At 40.2% G+C, this 16,931-nt stretch overlaps 1 protein-coding gene across 1 annotated transcript in view; it reads left to right on the forward strand.

Moving 5' to 3' along the window:
- The window catches only part of SNTN (sentan, cilia apical structure protein), a 32,688-nt gene that overhangs the window by 8,456 nt on the left and 7,301 nt on the right, over positions 1–16,931 (forward strand). The window contains exons 2-3 of the mRNA XM_077451939.1: positions 1,804–1,844; positions 10,235–10,374. Of these exons, the coding sequence (XP_077308065.1) occupies positions 1,804–1,844; positions 10,235–10,374 (181 nt within the window). The remainder of the gene's footprint in view (positions 1–1,803; positions 1,845–10,234; positions 10,375–16,931) is intronic.

The following is a 16,931-nucleotide window of genomic DNA, read 5'->3' on the forward strand; positions in this document are numbered from 1 at the left end:
CACGGTTACTCAAAAGTTTGCTGAACTTTCAACTGTCAAGAACGCGGTGATATACAACACTACGACGAGCTGAGAAAATTAAGTTCAATGCTTCCGAGCATGCGTCGAATTGTTTTCCAAGAATGCATAGGAATTTTGCTCGTCCAAATTGGTACAATTGGAATTTCCGATCAAAACATTTTCCGACCAAAAAATTGAGAACCTGCTCTCAATCTTTTGCTGGCTGGAATTCCACCAGCAAAAGTCTGATGGAGCATACACACGGTCGCATTTTTCGACCAAAACTCTCATCAGACTTTTTCTGGTGGAATTAACGATCGTATGTACGTGCCATTAGAGCTGAAAAACATTTGTGTGCAATGATCACATTCTACAGGTGCCAAAAGGGGCCTGATTATTGAAAGTAGTTCTGCATAATTTGCAGAAATTTACCAGTTTGGGAAACCCTTGAACCCATAATCTATGGATGCAGGCACAGGAATCAGCCAGCGCAAGTGTTCCAATAGGAAGCAGCTTCCTTTTGGGGGACATGGATGGAGAGGAGGAGCCAGGAGCACCAGTGGGGAACATGAGAAGAGAAAGATTGGGCCTGCTCTGTGCAAAACCATTACACAGAGCAAGTAAGTATGACATGTTTGTTATTTTTGTATATAAAAAAAAACCATGTACTTTAATGTAGGACCCTCTACCTCATGTAGGTAGGATGTGCTAGAGGGTTGTGGTTTTGTTTTTACAGTCAGGTAAATTTAGGCAGGCCTAGCTGTGAACTGTTTTTGATCTGGGGGTTGGGAGTGGTTTTGAGAGTAGCAGCAGGTGACTGACATGTCCTTAATTTCTATTTGGCGACTCCTCTGTTTCTGGAAGGTTCAGGAAAAGAGGCAGAGCAGAGGGTTGGAGTGGCATGGAGTGTATCTGGGAGCCCTGACCAATCCCCGACTAGTATTGGCAGGGGCAGGCCTCCTATATACAGTATACTCATGGTCAGCCCGCTGTGGGAGGAGTTGTTGTCAGGTGGAAGAACTAGTGATGGAGTGTTATGTTAGGCTGTGGTGGCCCTGGAGCCAGCTTTTTATTAAAGCTGCAAATTAAAAAAAATTAAAAAATAATATATATATATATATATATATATATATGTATATGTATATATATATATATATATATATATATATATATATATATATATATATAAAAGTTATTTTTAAATTACATCACCATGTTAAAGTTTGCATGGGATTTTAGTGATTGTTTTTACTTTACTACCTTATTACAATAATGAATAATAATAATAATGGATAAGCTTTAAGCCAGTATCTTACATATAATGTGTGCTTGTATTGAGTCAACTTGGTATATATTATAGATGTTATGATATACTGTATGCGGTTGGACTATACACCATTAATTTAAAAGGGACAATTACAAGCCCACCCCTTGCATGTGAAACTTTACAGTACTGATGACAAATATATGATTGGTTCCCCTTTAAAATACAGATGGATGTACAGAATACCTTTTCATGGATGTCTAGTTTCAAACAAAAGAAAATTGAAAAGTAATGTTTAATTCCCACACAGCAATTTAAGAGCAATAAATTGTATGACAAGATATAATATCATCTAAAAATACACAAGTTTAATTCTAACAATATGTTCTTCAGATAGGGGGTTTGATGCATGTCATGTCTCAATTTCTTCTCATATATCATGGCAAAAAATAAAAAGATTCATGAATTTAAATTAACACCAATATTCGGATTTTCACATTTCACTTTGATGTCTTTCTTTTCTCTTTCATTTAACGCAGCAACACAATCCCGATCGCCAAACAGCTGGCCTCTATCAAAGGTGGGTCTGATCCTCAAACAGCTCATGGAACGTATGCTACGCATTTAAAGGAAACCTGTAGCGAGGAAGCGTTACTGACCACTGATCTCTGCTTTTGATCATGCTAGTTGTTCGGTTGTCATAATTTTCCCGTGGCTTCAGTACTTTCTTAGTCAATGCCTCATAACAAGTATGCAAATGAGATAAACTGACTTCTATGTGACTATCATAATGTGTATGCTTGGTCTAGGTCAGTGTCTTGAGGGATTGAGCCCAGAGACAGCCAGATCTGCAATATCAGTTTCATATATTTTAAGCAGAGAGACACAGCAGCGCTCATCTGAGTGTAGCAGGTCATATAAAGTACATGATTTATTGAAAAATAAAAAGTGGCGACTCACGAAGGAGAAATGGATAAAGGCACGTCACATGTGTGGCCTCTCAGTGTGATCCAGATCACTCACTCCGTTGGTTCTCAGTCGAAGCCCTTGTACAGGGAGACAGCGGGACAGCAGAACAGAAGTATAAATGCGGGAAAGTCCCACCCAATTTGGGACTGTTGGGAGATATGATATTATTACTGCCCAATACTCCCCTTGCCGCTCCCCAAGCACCACTGTACACCTCAATAGCAAGTTTAATATCTATCCATTCAGTACATCTTTGCTTTAAACAAAAACATATTTTTTTAGCTACATTTATCCAGTTCGAACGAATACAACCGTTCATACAACCGTTCATACACCATACCCGTGGCCGTGGGATCTCTCTAGAAGCTGGAAATCACTGTAGTAAACATCACTTCTACATTGAACTCCACATGCTTCTGGGTCTCCCATGCCAAGTGGCTTTCCTGCTGCATTGTGAACACAAAAGGTCTTACCGCTCTTCCAACGCTGCTTCCCATTGAAATCAATGGGGCAGTGCTGTAATACCGCCGGCAAAACGCCGCTATTGCAGCGTATTTCAGACGGTTTTAACCCTTTCTCGACCACTAGCAGGGGGTAAAAGTGTCCCGATAGCGGCCGAAATGCACCGCAAATCCGGCGGTAAAACGCTGCTAAAAATAGCGGCGTTTTACCGCCCACGCTATGGGCGGTGTGGTGTGAAAGGGGTCTTAACAAGGCAAACAAACCACCCTTTTTATATTGTACATTTGTGAAATGCCTGCTTTTTTTAAATATAATCTTTATTTTATTTCAACTTTGAATGCCTTTTAATATTGAATCATACTAAACAATTATTGTATAATACGTATAATACAATAATTGTTTAGTATGATTCAGTGTTTATTACAGTGATCATTTGGTGTAACACAATTTTATTGCGCAGCTTTTCTTTATTTCTATGATCACGTTGTTTGTACATATCTTACAAATTTGAGCTGCAGCTATTTTTTTATTTTATTATTTGTTTTATTTTTCAGTTATAGCACGGTATTTAAAAATGTTTTTCTTTAAAAAAAGAAAATTGCTTTCTAATATTACTTGAATAAACTTTTATTTGCATAAAAAATACACAAACAGTGACAGGTCTGGTGCAATCAAAAAGAAACACTATTGTGTTTGGTGAGGAATCAGAGGATAAGAATGTTAAAGCGGGAGTCCGCCGTTTTTTTTTTTTTTTAAAGCCAGCAGCTACAAATACTGCAGCTGCTGACTTTTAAAATCATGACACTTACCCGCCCAGAGCGCCCGCGATGTCGGCACCCGAAGCCGATCTCTCGATCGTCTCTCGGGTGCTGCCGCCGCCATCTTGGCTATGGGAATCAGGAAGTGGAGCCTTGCGGCTTAATTTCCCGGTTTCCTACTGCGCATGCGCGAGTCGCGCTGTGCAATAAGGATGGTCCCCGCTGTCTCTGGGATCTGTGTGTTTCCCAGCAGACAGCGGGGGACCTTCGGATATCTATGCCGGAAGTGGGTGCAGATACCTGTACTGTACAGGTACCTGCACCCCCCTCCCCCCTGAAAGGTGCCAATTGTGGCGCCGGAGGGTGGGAGGGTTCCAATGAGCGGTAGCTCCACTTTAGGGTGGAGCTCCGCTTTAAAGTATTACTAAACCCAAGACTCTGCATTCACTATATCTGGTCTCCCACAGTACACAGAACATGGAAAAGTAATTATTTTAGTAAATATAAACTGCTAAATAATAAGTAACCTAAAAATTAATTTATAAACTGCTAAATACCTTTTCTCATCAGCAGTATTGTATATAGCAGTTTAGTGACTTCTATCAGTGTCCGGTTGAGCACTGATAAAGATTGTAGGAGGATTCTCCTCTTACTCCTCTGCCTGCCTTATGAGGCTGCATGACCCCTGACCCTCTGTCTGGACAGTGCTGATTGGACCCCTTGCTGATCACATGCACCTGCACATGCAAAAAAATAACTCTCTTGCACTACACACCAAATTGAGCATGTGCAGAGTGCCCCCAAGACTTTATACTATAAGCAGATGGATTGGGGACAGTAAAAGAAGGGGAGGATCAGAGAAGACATGATCAAACTGCCTTTTCACACAATGCAGAGGATTGACCTCTTAGGTTCCACAGTGAGCACAACAAGCATGCTTTAATACAGGGGTAGGCAACCTCTGCACTTCAGCTCTGGTGAAACTACAAATCCCATCATCACCTCTAGAAGTCATGCCTGTGATCTTGCAATGTCTCATGGGACTTGAAGTTTCACCACAGCTGCAGAGGGCCAAGGTTGCCTACCCCTGCTTTACTACAAATACAGAAAGATTTTACTGTTGTGGGTTTAGTAACACTTTAAGTCCCAGAATCATCTATAGGGTCTCCAGATTTTCACATATGCCATTCATTCTATTGGGCTTGAAGAGTCATCACCGGTGAATAGCAAAAATCACAAGATATTTTTCACTTGCCAGATATTAAAAATCTGCCAGACACATAACAAACCAGTAGAGAAGTTATTCTGACCCTTTACTAGTTCTCTCAATGAATTTGCACTCCATCAAGGAGCATCATCTCCCTGTCCCTTACTGCTCACCGAATAATCAAGTATGGTGAATCCGTATTAGGGCAGTAATGTTACAGGGGACAAGTAGTGTTAATTTTGTCATATTAAAACTAAATCAAAATTTGCGGCCAAAATTAACACTGGAGACAAGAGATCCCAATTATCAGAAAAGTACTTACCGAGGCCGAGATGCCGGGAGCGGTTCACCCTTGCGACTAAGCGCCGTTCGCCCCCTGGAGTTGATACAGGGAGCAAATGGCACAAAGAAGCACAGGCGACCCAGGTGGCAGGGGAAATCTTGCGTGAAGGTCTAGTAGAAATGGATCCCTGATGTAGCAACTGGTTGATAGCTTGCAGAGGACGGGATGCCCGGCTGGGGATCAAGCACTGGTAGTCCCAGATACAGGCACAGGTTCAGGTGAGGTGTCTTAGGGAGACACAAGCAAGTCCAGGTCACAGGCCGAGGGTCAGGGCAGGAGACGAGAGGCAAGTCCGGGTCACAGGCAGAGGGTCAAACACTGGAGAGAAGCGGAGTCCGTATAACAAAGCCAAGGGTCAAATCCAGGAGAGAGAAAGCAGCGTCAAAGAACAATCCGGGTCACAACGGGTAGGCAGATACACAACAGGTTCTCAGGTAACAGGAGCTGAAGACAAACCAGCAATATGTGTGTGCGCCAGAGCAGCTTTTATAGGCCACCAGGGGGATGCTAAACGTGCGCCAATGCGCATGTGCGTGCGCCTGAGCGCCGGGCCGCAGGGCATGCGCGCAGGGACGCGGCTGAGGCACCTGGATGACCTGAATCCCTGACACCAATGCATAATCCCATCTGCCAGTAAAAAAGGAAGATTCCTATTGGAGCTCTCACTTCTAATTGGAGGTCCAAAGGACCTCTTCACCAGTTCACGAAAGAGCAAATTGGCTCTTCATGTTGAAAGCTCAGATAGTTTGGGTTAGTAAAAAATATTTTGTAGAGGTTTTTTTTTTTTAAACGTGAGATGTTGAAACAGGCATTTGTTTTATTTGTGCTGACTAGCTGGGCAGAATGCGGGTGAATATTTGTATTGTTCAGTGTATCGCCCAGCCCATGCGCATTTTTACTTTTGCCGATTATTCGCTTTCCGACCATATCACTTAGATATACAAAGGCAAGGCGGCTCTACTGCGCTAAACCATGTACCTAGTACGTGATCCAGCACTTTCAAGTTGGGGGCGTGCAGGCTTGCTGCCAGTGACCCGCTCCTGCTGTGATTATACACAGGGGAGCTGATCAGTTTGTACCATGTCCGTCGGCACCCGGCGATCGTTTGTCACACTGGCAAAACGTCAGTCTGCTTATGTAAACAAGGCAGATTGCTGTTCTATCAGTAGGGAAGGCATTGGTCCTGTGTTCAAAGCAGAAACATGGATCAATGCCTTCTTCTAGTAAAAGCACCTCCCACAGTTTATTAAAACGCAGGCTAGGCACACATTTAACCCTTTGATCGCCCCTGATGTTAACCCCTTCCCAGCCAGTGTCATTAGTACAGTGACAGTGCATATTTTTAGCACTGTATTAGCATCACTGGTCCCCAAAAAGTGTCTGTTATTATCCGATTGTCCGCTACAATATCACAGTCCCCCTATAAGGTGCTGATTGCTGCCATTACTTTTTTTTATTGCCAAAAATTTTAAATATCCCATAGTTTGTAGAAGCTATAACTTTTGCGCAAACCAATCTATATACGCTTATTGGGATTTTTTTACCAAAAATCTGTAGCAGAATACATATTGGCCTGAATTGGTGGAGAAATTAGATTTTTTCACTTTTTATTGGATGTGTTTTATACCAGCAGAAACTCAAATATATATATATATATATATATATATATATATATATATATATATATATATATATAAAAGGTAATACTAGCAATTCATCAATATATATCTGAGAATATTCGCATTACAACAGCGCTTTATAAAAAGTCCTTAACAAAAGCAGCAATGTACGAGAAATCACTAGAAAGTTCTTAGTGTGCAGATAGGGTGTTTATAGTGATCTACTCAGCGTTGTAAGGTGATCAAAGTGCTGTCAACCTTTCTTCCACCACAAAACGGGAGTGCTTCACCACATGCGGTGCGTACCCCCTAAGGGGTTAAACTCACCAGAAACTGCTGATATACCAGGCCTTTAAGGAGTAGTCCCTTCTTATGGTATAGAAAAATTCCTATATATCACCTTAGCGTTGCAGTTCCAAGCAGTCCTCCCAGTTTATCATAAAAATAAAACAAAGTGTGCACATAGCATAATACTGTTTTATTTTTGAAAGGTTCACAAAAAACACTAAAATCCCATTTAAATAACTGCGTACATTGTTTAGAAAATCGTCAGCATTTTAAAGGTATGTACTTCACCGAATTTTCAGATCTCCAAGCCATCCACCAGTGTTCCGCTGTGTACACTGTGCATAACTTCCTGGTCTGTGGTCAGCGGTGGAGCGCACACCTCACTTCCGGTAGTGTCGTGTAGGCCACGTCCTGACGCGTTTCGTCACTTCCGACTTCAACCAAGGGCGTGGCTACACGACGCCAGCGGCCAATATATATACAGCAATCTCCCACCCTATCAGCCAATCGCGCAACAGTGCACAGTCCAGCTCGCATGACGCTGCACATCGTCACGGCAACCGGACACACTCAGCCCGATTCTCATTACAGGGGAGAGATGCATATACAGGCACAATCAGTGGCCAGATTAGAAGCCACCTGATACAAGTACAGCAAGCATTCTGCTAGAGACAATACGTGAAAGATAAGAAACTGCATTTAAAATTAAAAAATAATAATAAATAATCTAAATACACAAACAAATATAAATCTGGATAAAAATATATAAATACAAATATAAATAACACAGGAAGATGGTAAAAACACTACATTCTCATATAATCCCTGTATGTGTACCTAATCTGCAAGCAAGCCCATATATGTACATGAGAGGTCTCCACACCATCTCTCTAGAAAGTAAGCACTATTTAAACAGAGCTAGTATGTATATTATGTGCATCATCCAAGATATAAATATATATACATATATCTCACACTAAAATAAACACTAAAATACATCCCATAAAGCACTGAAATTAATGTCACAGTGAACAAGCACAATAATTATATTATATATATCCACCAACTCCCAGATTTTCTCTTTTCTATAAAATGCCATTCTAATTGGAAAATGTATTGGGAACTTTTTACTAATAGGCCTATTTTCAAAAACCATCTCCGGCGGGAAAAAAAAAAAAAGATCAAAAATATTCAATTATTAAAAATACTACAAATATTAAAAATATAAAAAATATACAAAAATTTTGCAAATTCATAACTATTTGGAACAGATCATCTTATAATAGCCATAATAATCCTACTACTCAGCCAAATGTCAAGAAATAGTCCATAATGTATCAACCATAGAGAAGTTGTGGTTACCAGGCAACAAAAAGTGTCGGTGACCTTTATGCACATAAGCTATTTGTGTATAAAAAATGGGTATAGGTATAACCAAGCCATCATAGGGGTTATATAGTGGTACAAACGTACACCTCTATATCGTGGATGACTTCATTAATCAATTCACTATATATCATACCTAAACATCCAAATAAATAATACTACAAAAATTAGAGACTATTAAAAATTATATTAAAAGGCAGAAGCCATATACCAAAAATTTAATAATCACTAATGAAACAATTAATATCTAGGTCCACATTTAACCCCTTTGGTGTCAAAGTGTCGACCAAATATATCCATTCTGTTTCACGTTTAGACAACTCCCGTACCAAGTTAGACCCCCTCCAGGAGGGTTTCATATGGTCTACACCCCAGAATCTAAGTCCAGACGGATCCTGATTATGAAAAATCTTAAAATGTAGGGAGACATTATGGTCTTTAAAACCCAGTTTGATATTAGCCACATGTTCTGCTATTCTTATCCTTAAAAGTCTTTTAGTCCGGCCTATATATATCAACCCACATGGGCATTGTAAAGCGTACACAACATACGATGTGTTGCAGGTAATAAACCCTTTGATTGTAAATTCTTTATTATTCCCAGATGTTGTAAATCGTTCCATTGCTCTTATTGGTGTATTTACTTCTTTACAAGCCCTGCATCGTCTACAGGCAAAAAAACCTTCTCTTTCCCAAAATGTGGGAGGATGGGTAGGAGGGTCTATCACTTTTTTGACTATCTTATCATATTATATATATATGTACATGCACAGGTATACCCCACTTTTAAGTACACAATGGGGTTTATTTACTAAAGCTAGAAAGTGCAAAATCAGACTCACTTCTGCATAGAAACCAAAGAGCTTCCAACCCCAGCTTGTTCAATTAAGCTTTGTAATAAAACCTGGAAACTCATTGGTTTCTATGCAGAAGTGAGCCTGATTTTGCACTTTCTAGCTTTAGTAAATAAACCCCATAGTGTACTTAAAAGTGGGGTATGCCTGTATATATATATATATATATATTTTTTTTTTTTTTTTTTTTTTTTTTTTTTTAATTGTCGGGTTTTGTTTATTTATAGAGCAAAAAATAAAAACCACAGAGGTGATCAAATACCAGCAAAAGAAAGCCCTATTTGTGGGGAAAAAAATACATACATATTAATTTGGGTACAGCGTCGCACGACTGCGCAATTGTCAGTTATGGCAGTGCCATATCGCAAAAAATGGCCTGGTCGTGAAGGGGGGGTAAATCTTCCAGGGGTCAAGTGGTTAAAAATGAGTGGTTGCCATTGTGTCACAATGCCTGGGCAGGTTCCACATCAAGAATGACGTACCTAGACCTAACTAGCTGATGGGTGCAGCACCCATGCAGTAAAAATATTGTTCCCTTTTCTCTATAGAAAAGCAGGTACAATCATTTTTTTCCGTTATTAGCAATTACTTCCCACAATCGAAATCAGCCATTACTGCACGTCTACATGATGCAATTGTTACCAGCAGTGCTTATATGCATGCCCTTGCTCTCTGCTTTAAAGCCAACGTGGGGGGCATGCATATAAAGTTGCTTATATGCATGCCCTCCAATAATCATGCCATGTGTGTCCCTTGCCGATAGAAAGACCATGATGTTCAGTAGGTAGTAAAATAGAAATAATGCCCCTGAATCTAACCAAACGTGAATTTTAGTTTTGGAAGGAACCGCCGTTTTATGCCATTAAATATATAAAACATAATTTCAAGTTTAACAAAATGAAGTAATAAATGAGATTACATAATGTAAGAACTTTTAATATCATTTCTGTTACCAAGTTCTTTTGTTACTGACAACTTTTCTGACAGATTTTGTGCAATAATTATAGGCTGAAAAAGAACAAAAGAATAGAATGCTATAAACCAAGCATTCCACTCAATCTCTCCTCTCTTGTCTCCTATCTAGCTCTGGGGAAAGGCTCGGAGCTGGAGAAATGCGTAGCCACCATGGTGCTTGTTTATAATTCATACGCAGACAACGATGGGAAAATAAGCAAGGCTTGTGCTAAGGATTTGCTGCACACCCAGTTCCAGCACTTCATACAGGTAATACAATATGCATCTGCCAGGTTTTTCCCAACATTTAAAATAACCTATATGGAGCTTTTCTGTTAAATTCATTTAATAGAGGTCCTCATAACAATTAAATGAAGACTTCTTTTATTAAATTTGAATTTATCAAATAATAAACCTGGACTCCAGACAGATATTAAAGACTGTTATTTAATACAATTATAATTATATTCCTTAAATTAAAATCATTTAAAAATTGTATCAAATTTTAAAGTGCAACTATGAGCAAATTTAAAATTAAATATATATAATGTGGTTAGTCAGTAATATTAACACAGCAGTTTTTCTTCTGAGGCTCCCCTGATAGTTTTAAGAGCTGTTGAATTCTTTCAGTTAATCCTTTATTTTTCCAGATAGATGCAGGGATAGATTTATACTATTTTTTTTTTTTTACTAGTAATGGTGGTGGTCAGTGATTTTTAGCGGGACTGCGACATTGCGGCAGACAGATCGGACACTTTTTTTGGGACCAGTGACATTTATATAACGATCAGTACTATAAAAATGCACTGATTACTGTATAAATGACACTGGCAGGGAAGTGGTTAACACTAGGGGGGGTCAAAGGTTTACATGTGTCCTAGAGAGGTGTTTCTAACTGTGGGGGGGGGGTTACTGTATAAATGGCACTGGCAGGGAAGCGGTTAACACTAGGGGGGGTCAAAGGTTTACATGTGTCCTAGAGAGGTGTTTCTAACTATGAGGGGGGTTGGAGTGACTGGGAGTACAGAGAGATCGCTGTTGCTAATCACAAGGAACAGACGATCACACTGTACTTCCCTGACAGAACGGGGATCTGCTTTGTTTACATTGGCAGATCCCCGTTCAGCCTCTATGTCAGGGATAGGCAATTAGCGGACCTCCAGCTGTTGCAAAACTACAAGTCCCATCATGCCTCTGCCTCTGGGTGTCATGCTTGTGGCTGTCAGAGTATTACTATGCCTCATGGGAATTGTAGTTCTGCAACAGCTGAAGGTCCGCTAATTGCATATCCCTGGTCTATGTAGTGCAATCTTTGGAACAAAAAGTTCCAGAAAATGCCTGGCCAGCAAGTGGTTAAAGGCCACTCTCTTTTCTGCCATGCATTATATGTATGGCAAGTAGGGTTGCCACCTGTCCAGGATTCACCCGGACAGTTCGGGTTTGCAATCATGCGTCCGGGTTTCAGACCACCTGAAACCCAGACACATTATTTAGACTGGACTATGGCTTTCCAGCAGAGTTGCTGGCTGCAGTTGTCTAAGCTCAGAGTGTCTATTACACTCTCTTTCACACTGCCCAAAGCCAACACTAACAACCCCCCCAAACACACACACAGACAGGAGACAAGAGAGGGCTCGATCTGCTCCTCTTCCCTCCCACCCCTTACCAACTGTGTCTGCCCACACTCCAATCGCCAGAGATGTGCCTTAGAATAGGAAAGTAAGTTGGGGCCGGAAATGTGAAATCCAGCAGCCTCAGCTACATCTGGATGAGAGGTGCTGACTGCCTAGGGGTGAGTGAGCTCACCATCCATCCCTGTCTGTGACTGAACTCTCCCCCTTCTCTCTCCTGCCTATGAGTGAGTACACTAAGGTAAATCAGGGTTCTCAGAGCACCCCTTACATCAGAGTTCCCCTTTACACTAGAGGCGACAGTGTTTCCCCTTACATCAGAGTCTTCTCTGTACATCAGAGTACTCAGTATCCCCCATAAATATGGGTTCCAAGAGCATCCCTTAGGTCAGAGTCCCCAGAGTTCTCCCTTACATCAGAGTCTGCAGAGTCCCCCCTTACAGTGAAAGGGAACTGTGCAAGTTCATATGTAAAGGGGGACTCTTGTTCTTAACTTCATATGATTAGAAATGTTATTAAATAGCAAAATATATGTATAGTTTATACTATAAAAAAAAAAAAAATGCCACTAAAGTGTTTGGCGGGTTTGACTTGAAGAAAAGGTGGCAACCCTAATGGCAAGAGGTTAAAAAGTTTCAGCAATAGACTTTTTTTTTTTTTTTTTTTTTTTTTTTTAGAAAAACCATGTCAATAAAATCTGCCTTTGCTGAGCTCCATCTAAAAAACGTAGTTATCTAGCTGTGTTTTAATTCAGTACTTTCTAAAGCTCAGATGCAGAAAAAGCATTCTTATAGTCAATCTTTCTCAACCCCTTTTATACTTTTATGTCATTTCACTAATAACATATCAAAGTACTTCTTTGATTGTTCGTCTCACTGTAATTTTTATAAGGCCATAAAACAAAGGTTTGCCACAAGATCACTTTTATCGGCGGCGGGAGAGGGCCCCCCCTCCCGCCGCACTCCGGTGCCCTCTGCCGCTTACCGGAGCTGTCAGCAGCGGCGGAGGCGATTGGATCTTCTTCCTTGCTGGGTATGGAGACAAGTGAAGGGAAGATGGCTCCCACCCGTCTCCATACCATTTCATGGAGGAAGCAACGTCAAAACATCACTTCTGTCCATAGCTCTTAAAGGGCCTTTTTTTTTTTTTTTTTTAAATGACACAATTTATTTAATTTTTTTATTGTATGTTAGTGTAAATATGAGATCTGAGGTCTTTTTGACCCCAGATCTCATATTTAAGAGATCCTGTCATGCTTTTTTTTCTATTACAAGGGAGCGTTTACATTCCTTGTAATAGAAATAAAAGTGACACAATTTTGTTTTTAAAAGAACAGTGTAAAAATAAAAAATAAAAGGTAAATAAATTCAAATTTTTTTTTTTTTTTAAATATGCCCTGTCCCGCTGAGCTCATGTGCAGAAATGAACACATACTTGAGTAGCACTCGCATATGAAAACGGTGTTCAAATCACACATGTGAGGAATTTCTGCAATCGGTAGAGTGAGAGCAATATTTCAAGCTCTAGAAATCCTCTGTAACTCAAAACATGCAACCTGTAGAATTTTTTAAATGTCGCCTATGGAGATTTTTAGGGTAAAAGTTTGTTGCCATTCCACGAGCAGGCGCAATTTAGAAGCGTGACATGTTGGGTATCAATTTACTTGGTGTAACATTATCTTTCACACAAAAAAAAAAATTGAGCTACTGTTATCTTATTTTTTTATTTAAAAAAGTGTATTTTTTCCAAAAAAAGTGCGCTTGTAAGACAGCTGCGCAAATACAGTGTGACAGAAAGTATTGCAATGACCGCCATTTTATTCTCTAGGGTGTTAGAAAAAAATGTATAATGTTTGGGGGTTCTAAGTAATTTTCTAGCAAAAAAAAATGTTTTTAACTTGTAAACAACAAATCTCAAAAGAGGCTCGGTCCTTAAGTGGTTAAAGAGAACATTAATTTGTTTTTACACAATTGGCTATTTGAAGTAAATATTTACACATTCTTTTAATGAACATTCTCAACTTAAAGCGGAGTTCCATCCAAAAATGGAACTTCCGCTTTAAGCACTCCTCGCCCCCTTACATGCCACGTGTCATTTTTTGGGGGGAGGGGGGGTTAGGGTCTTCGTTAGGAGGGGGACTTCCTGTCCCACTTCCTCCTCCCGCCCAGAGACCGCCAAAGTGACTCCTCCTTTCGCCTTAGACGGCCCCTCCCTCTAGGCGATCTCCTGGGACACGTGACAGGTCCCAGGAGATCGCCTGTCCACTCCGGGAGCTCAGCGAGACTTGCACATGCGCCGCGTGCGCCTGGCCATGAAGCCGAAAGCTGTCACGGCCGGGTGCCCAGAGTGGCAATGAAGGCGCTGGCGGAGAGGAGGGGGAGAGGAATGACGCTCCGTTCGGTCGCAGCGCTGGACCATGGAACAGATAAGTGTCTGTTTATTAAAAGTCAGCAACTACACTTTTTGTAGCTGCTGACTTTTAATAAACATAAAAAGCCTGGAACTCCACTTTAAAGTGTTACAAAAGCCACAACAGTAAAATCAGTTTGTATATGCAGTAAAGCATGCTTGTTATACTCACTGTGGAACCTAAAGGGTTAATCTTCTGAATTGTGTTAAAGGCCGTTTGATCCTGTCTTCTCTGATCCTCCCCTTCTTCCACTTCCTCTAATCCATCTCCTGATAAGACAGAGCCTTTGGAGTCACTCTGCACATGCTCAGTTTGGTGTGTATTTCTAGAGAGTTTTTTGTTTTATTGGGAGGGTGCATATGATCAGCACAGGGCCAATCAGCACTGTCCAGACAGAGGGTCAGGGGTCGTGCAGCCTGATTGGGCAGTTAGGGCAGAATAAAAACTCCTATAAGCTTTAACCAGACAATGATAGAAGTCGCAAGACTACTATACACTGCTGATGAGAAAAGGTATTTAGCAGTTTATATTCACTACAATAATTGCATGTCCATGTCCTGTGTACTGTGTGAGACCAGATATAGTGAATGCAGGGTCCTGGGTACAGTAACATTTTAAATTGAGTAAATCTGGAAGGGGCTTAATAAGCTATAATTGGCAGTTGTGGAAGGATGTGAATTGTGGTATGGTAGATCTGATTTTGGTGTATTGCATTTCAAATAAATGATTATGTTTTAGTGCATATAGTTTATTTGGCATGTAGTAGAGGGTTTAGAAATGGTGCAGTTTTTGAAAAAATATTAACTTTAAAACGATCTATTAGTATTTTATATATTACAAATATTACAAAGATTGTTGCATCATGCATTTGTACACTCTAAGCCCCTGTACACACGGTCGGAGATTTCGACAACCAAATCCGTCGGATTTTGTCCGTCGGATCTTGTCCAAAACTGTTGCATACACACAGTCGGACTAAGTTGTTGAAAAATCCGATCATTCAGAACGTGATGACGTAATTTCGTTACGATGGGACTACGTTCAGGCTAGTAGCCAATAGCTTTGATGTAGGAATTTGATCTGAGCATGCGTGGCACTTGGTCCGATCAAAATTCTCTACACATGATCGGAGTATGTCCGATCGAACCAGTTGGTCGGAAAATATTTCCAACAAGTTGGAAAATTGGGTCCGACGGATATTCTGACGGAATCAGTCCGATGCATACCACACACAGTCGGATTATCCGACAACACGGTCCGATAGAACACATTCCGGCGGATTCTCCGACCGTGTGTACAAGGGCTTAGAATATTTTTTGCTAATGTTATAAGGATATGTATCGTTATTTTTTAAATTTTTTTATTATTAATACGTTTTAGTACTGTCACCCACTTTAATTCTTTACCTACAAAATTATCACTGGCACACATGCTTAGATTAAAATGGAACTGAACTCTCTCATTCAGCATTTACTACTTATATTGCTTACGCTGCTAGCATTATTAAATAGATAGGAAGGTACGTTATATTTACTCTTTTTTTTTTTTTTTTACATTTCTTCTGTTGCTTCCTTGTTTCTGGCCTAGGCCAAAACGATGTCTTATATCCCATTAGTCTTCTTTTTAGTCTCCTGTCAAAGAGAGAAAAGAAAAAAAGAGGACGCACCGGCCTTGTGCATTATCCTTTAAGTATGTATTTGTTGAAGACATAAAAAAGAAAACTACTCACAAACGATCATATAAAATCTTGCAGTAAGGCAGTAAAAGTAGTCATCAAATAGCAGCATCCAATACTAGACGAACAGGACTCAACAGGACATGAATTCAGGGACTGCTGAAGTAGAGCCCACTACTGAGCTCTGAAGAAGAGGGGTCGTCCCCTCGAAACGTGTCAGCGAGTAGTGAGTGGTGCAACCTCTGGAGAGTCCTGTTCGTCTAGTATTGGATGCTGCTATTTGATGACTACTTTTACTGTCTTACTGCAAGATTTTATATGATCGTTTGTGAGTAGTTTTCTTTTTTATGTGAATGAATGAATGAATGAATGAAATACTTGTATAGCGCACAATGCGAACTGAATCGCCTCTAGGCGCTCTTCAATAAATACACCCTCTTTTTTTTCTTTTTCTTTTCTCTCTTTGACTCCTAGGGTTCCCCACCCTTGAGGGCAGCAAGACCAGTGTTTGATTTTTCCATAGCCGGTCTGGTGTTCCGCTTATGTGCAGGAGTGCTTTTGTTTTGTTGTTGTTGATACACACCCACCTGCCTGAGCTAAGGGCAGATCGATTTCAAGAAGTAAATGCTACATGAACCATGTGCCCTTACTCAAGGTTGCTAGCTGGGTGTGTTCAAAGTGATTTCTCAACAAAAGAAAGCATGGACACATGGATAGATGGGTGGGTTTGCTTTGAATATTAAAAATAAATCAAATAGCGTTTTCAGTTTGTGGTGCTCAGATACAGCTGAGTTCTGCTTTACCAATTGCACTCAACACATTCCACTAAACACATATAAACCACGATCTTGACTGTCTTGTCCCATCATCCTCTTCTCACACTACTGCTCATCCGTTGCACTAAATGTAGATTAACTCATTTTTTAAACATTTATTTATGTGGCTCAGATCATGCAGATTTTGACATGTTGCATTTTGGATTTTTTTTTAACATTTATGCACAAATCGCATCTTATTTTTGAAACCCTTCAACTTGAACAATTATTTGCTGCATTCTATAAATCGGTTTTTACTATGCAAAATATTGCCCATTAACAATTTATCAAGCCCA

The sequence above is a fragment of the Lithobates pipiens genome, unplaced genomic scaffold (assembly GCF_037356315.1).
Source record: "Lithobates pipiens isolate NorthernLeopardFrog02 unplaced genomic scaffold, aLitPip1_a1.2 Scaffold_23, whole genome shotgun sequence".
Lineage (NCBI taxonomy): Eukaryota > Metazoa > Chordata > Amphibia > Anura > Ranidae > Lithobates > Lithobates pipiens.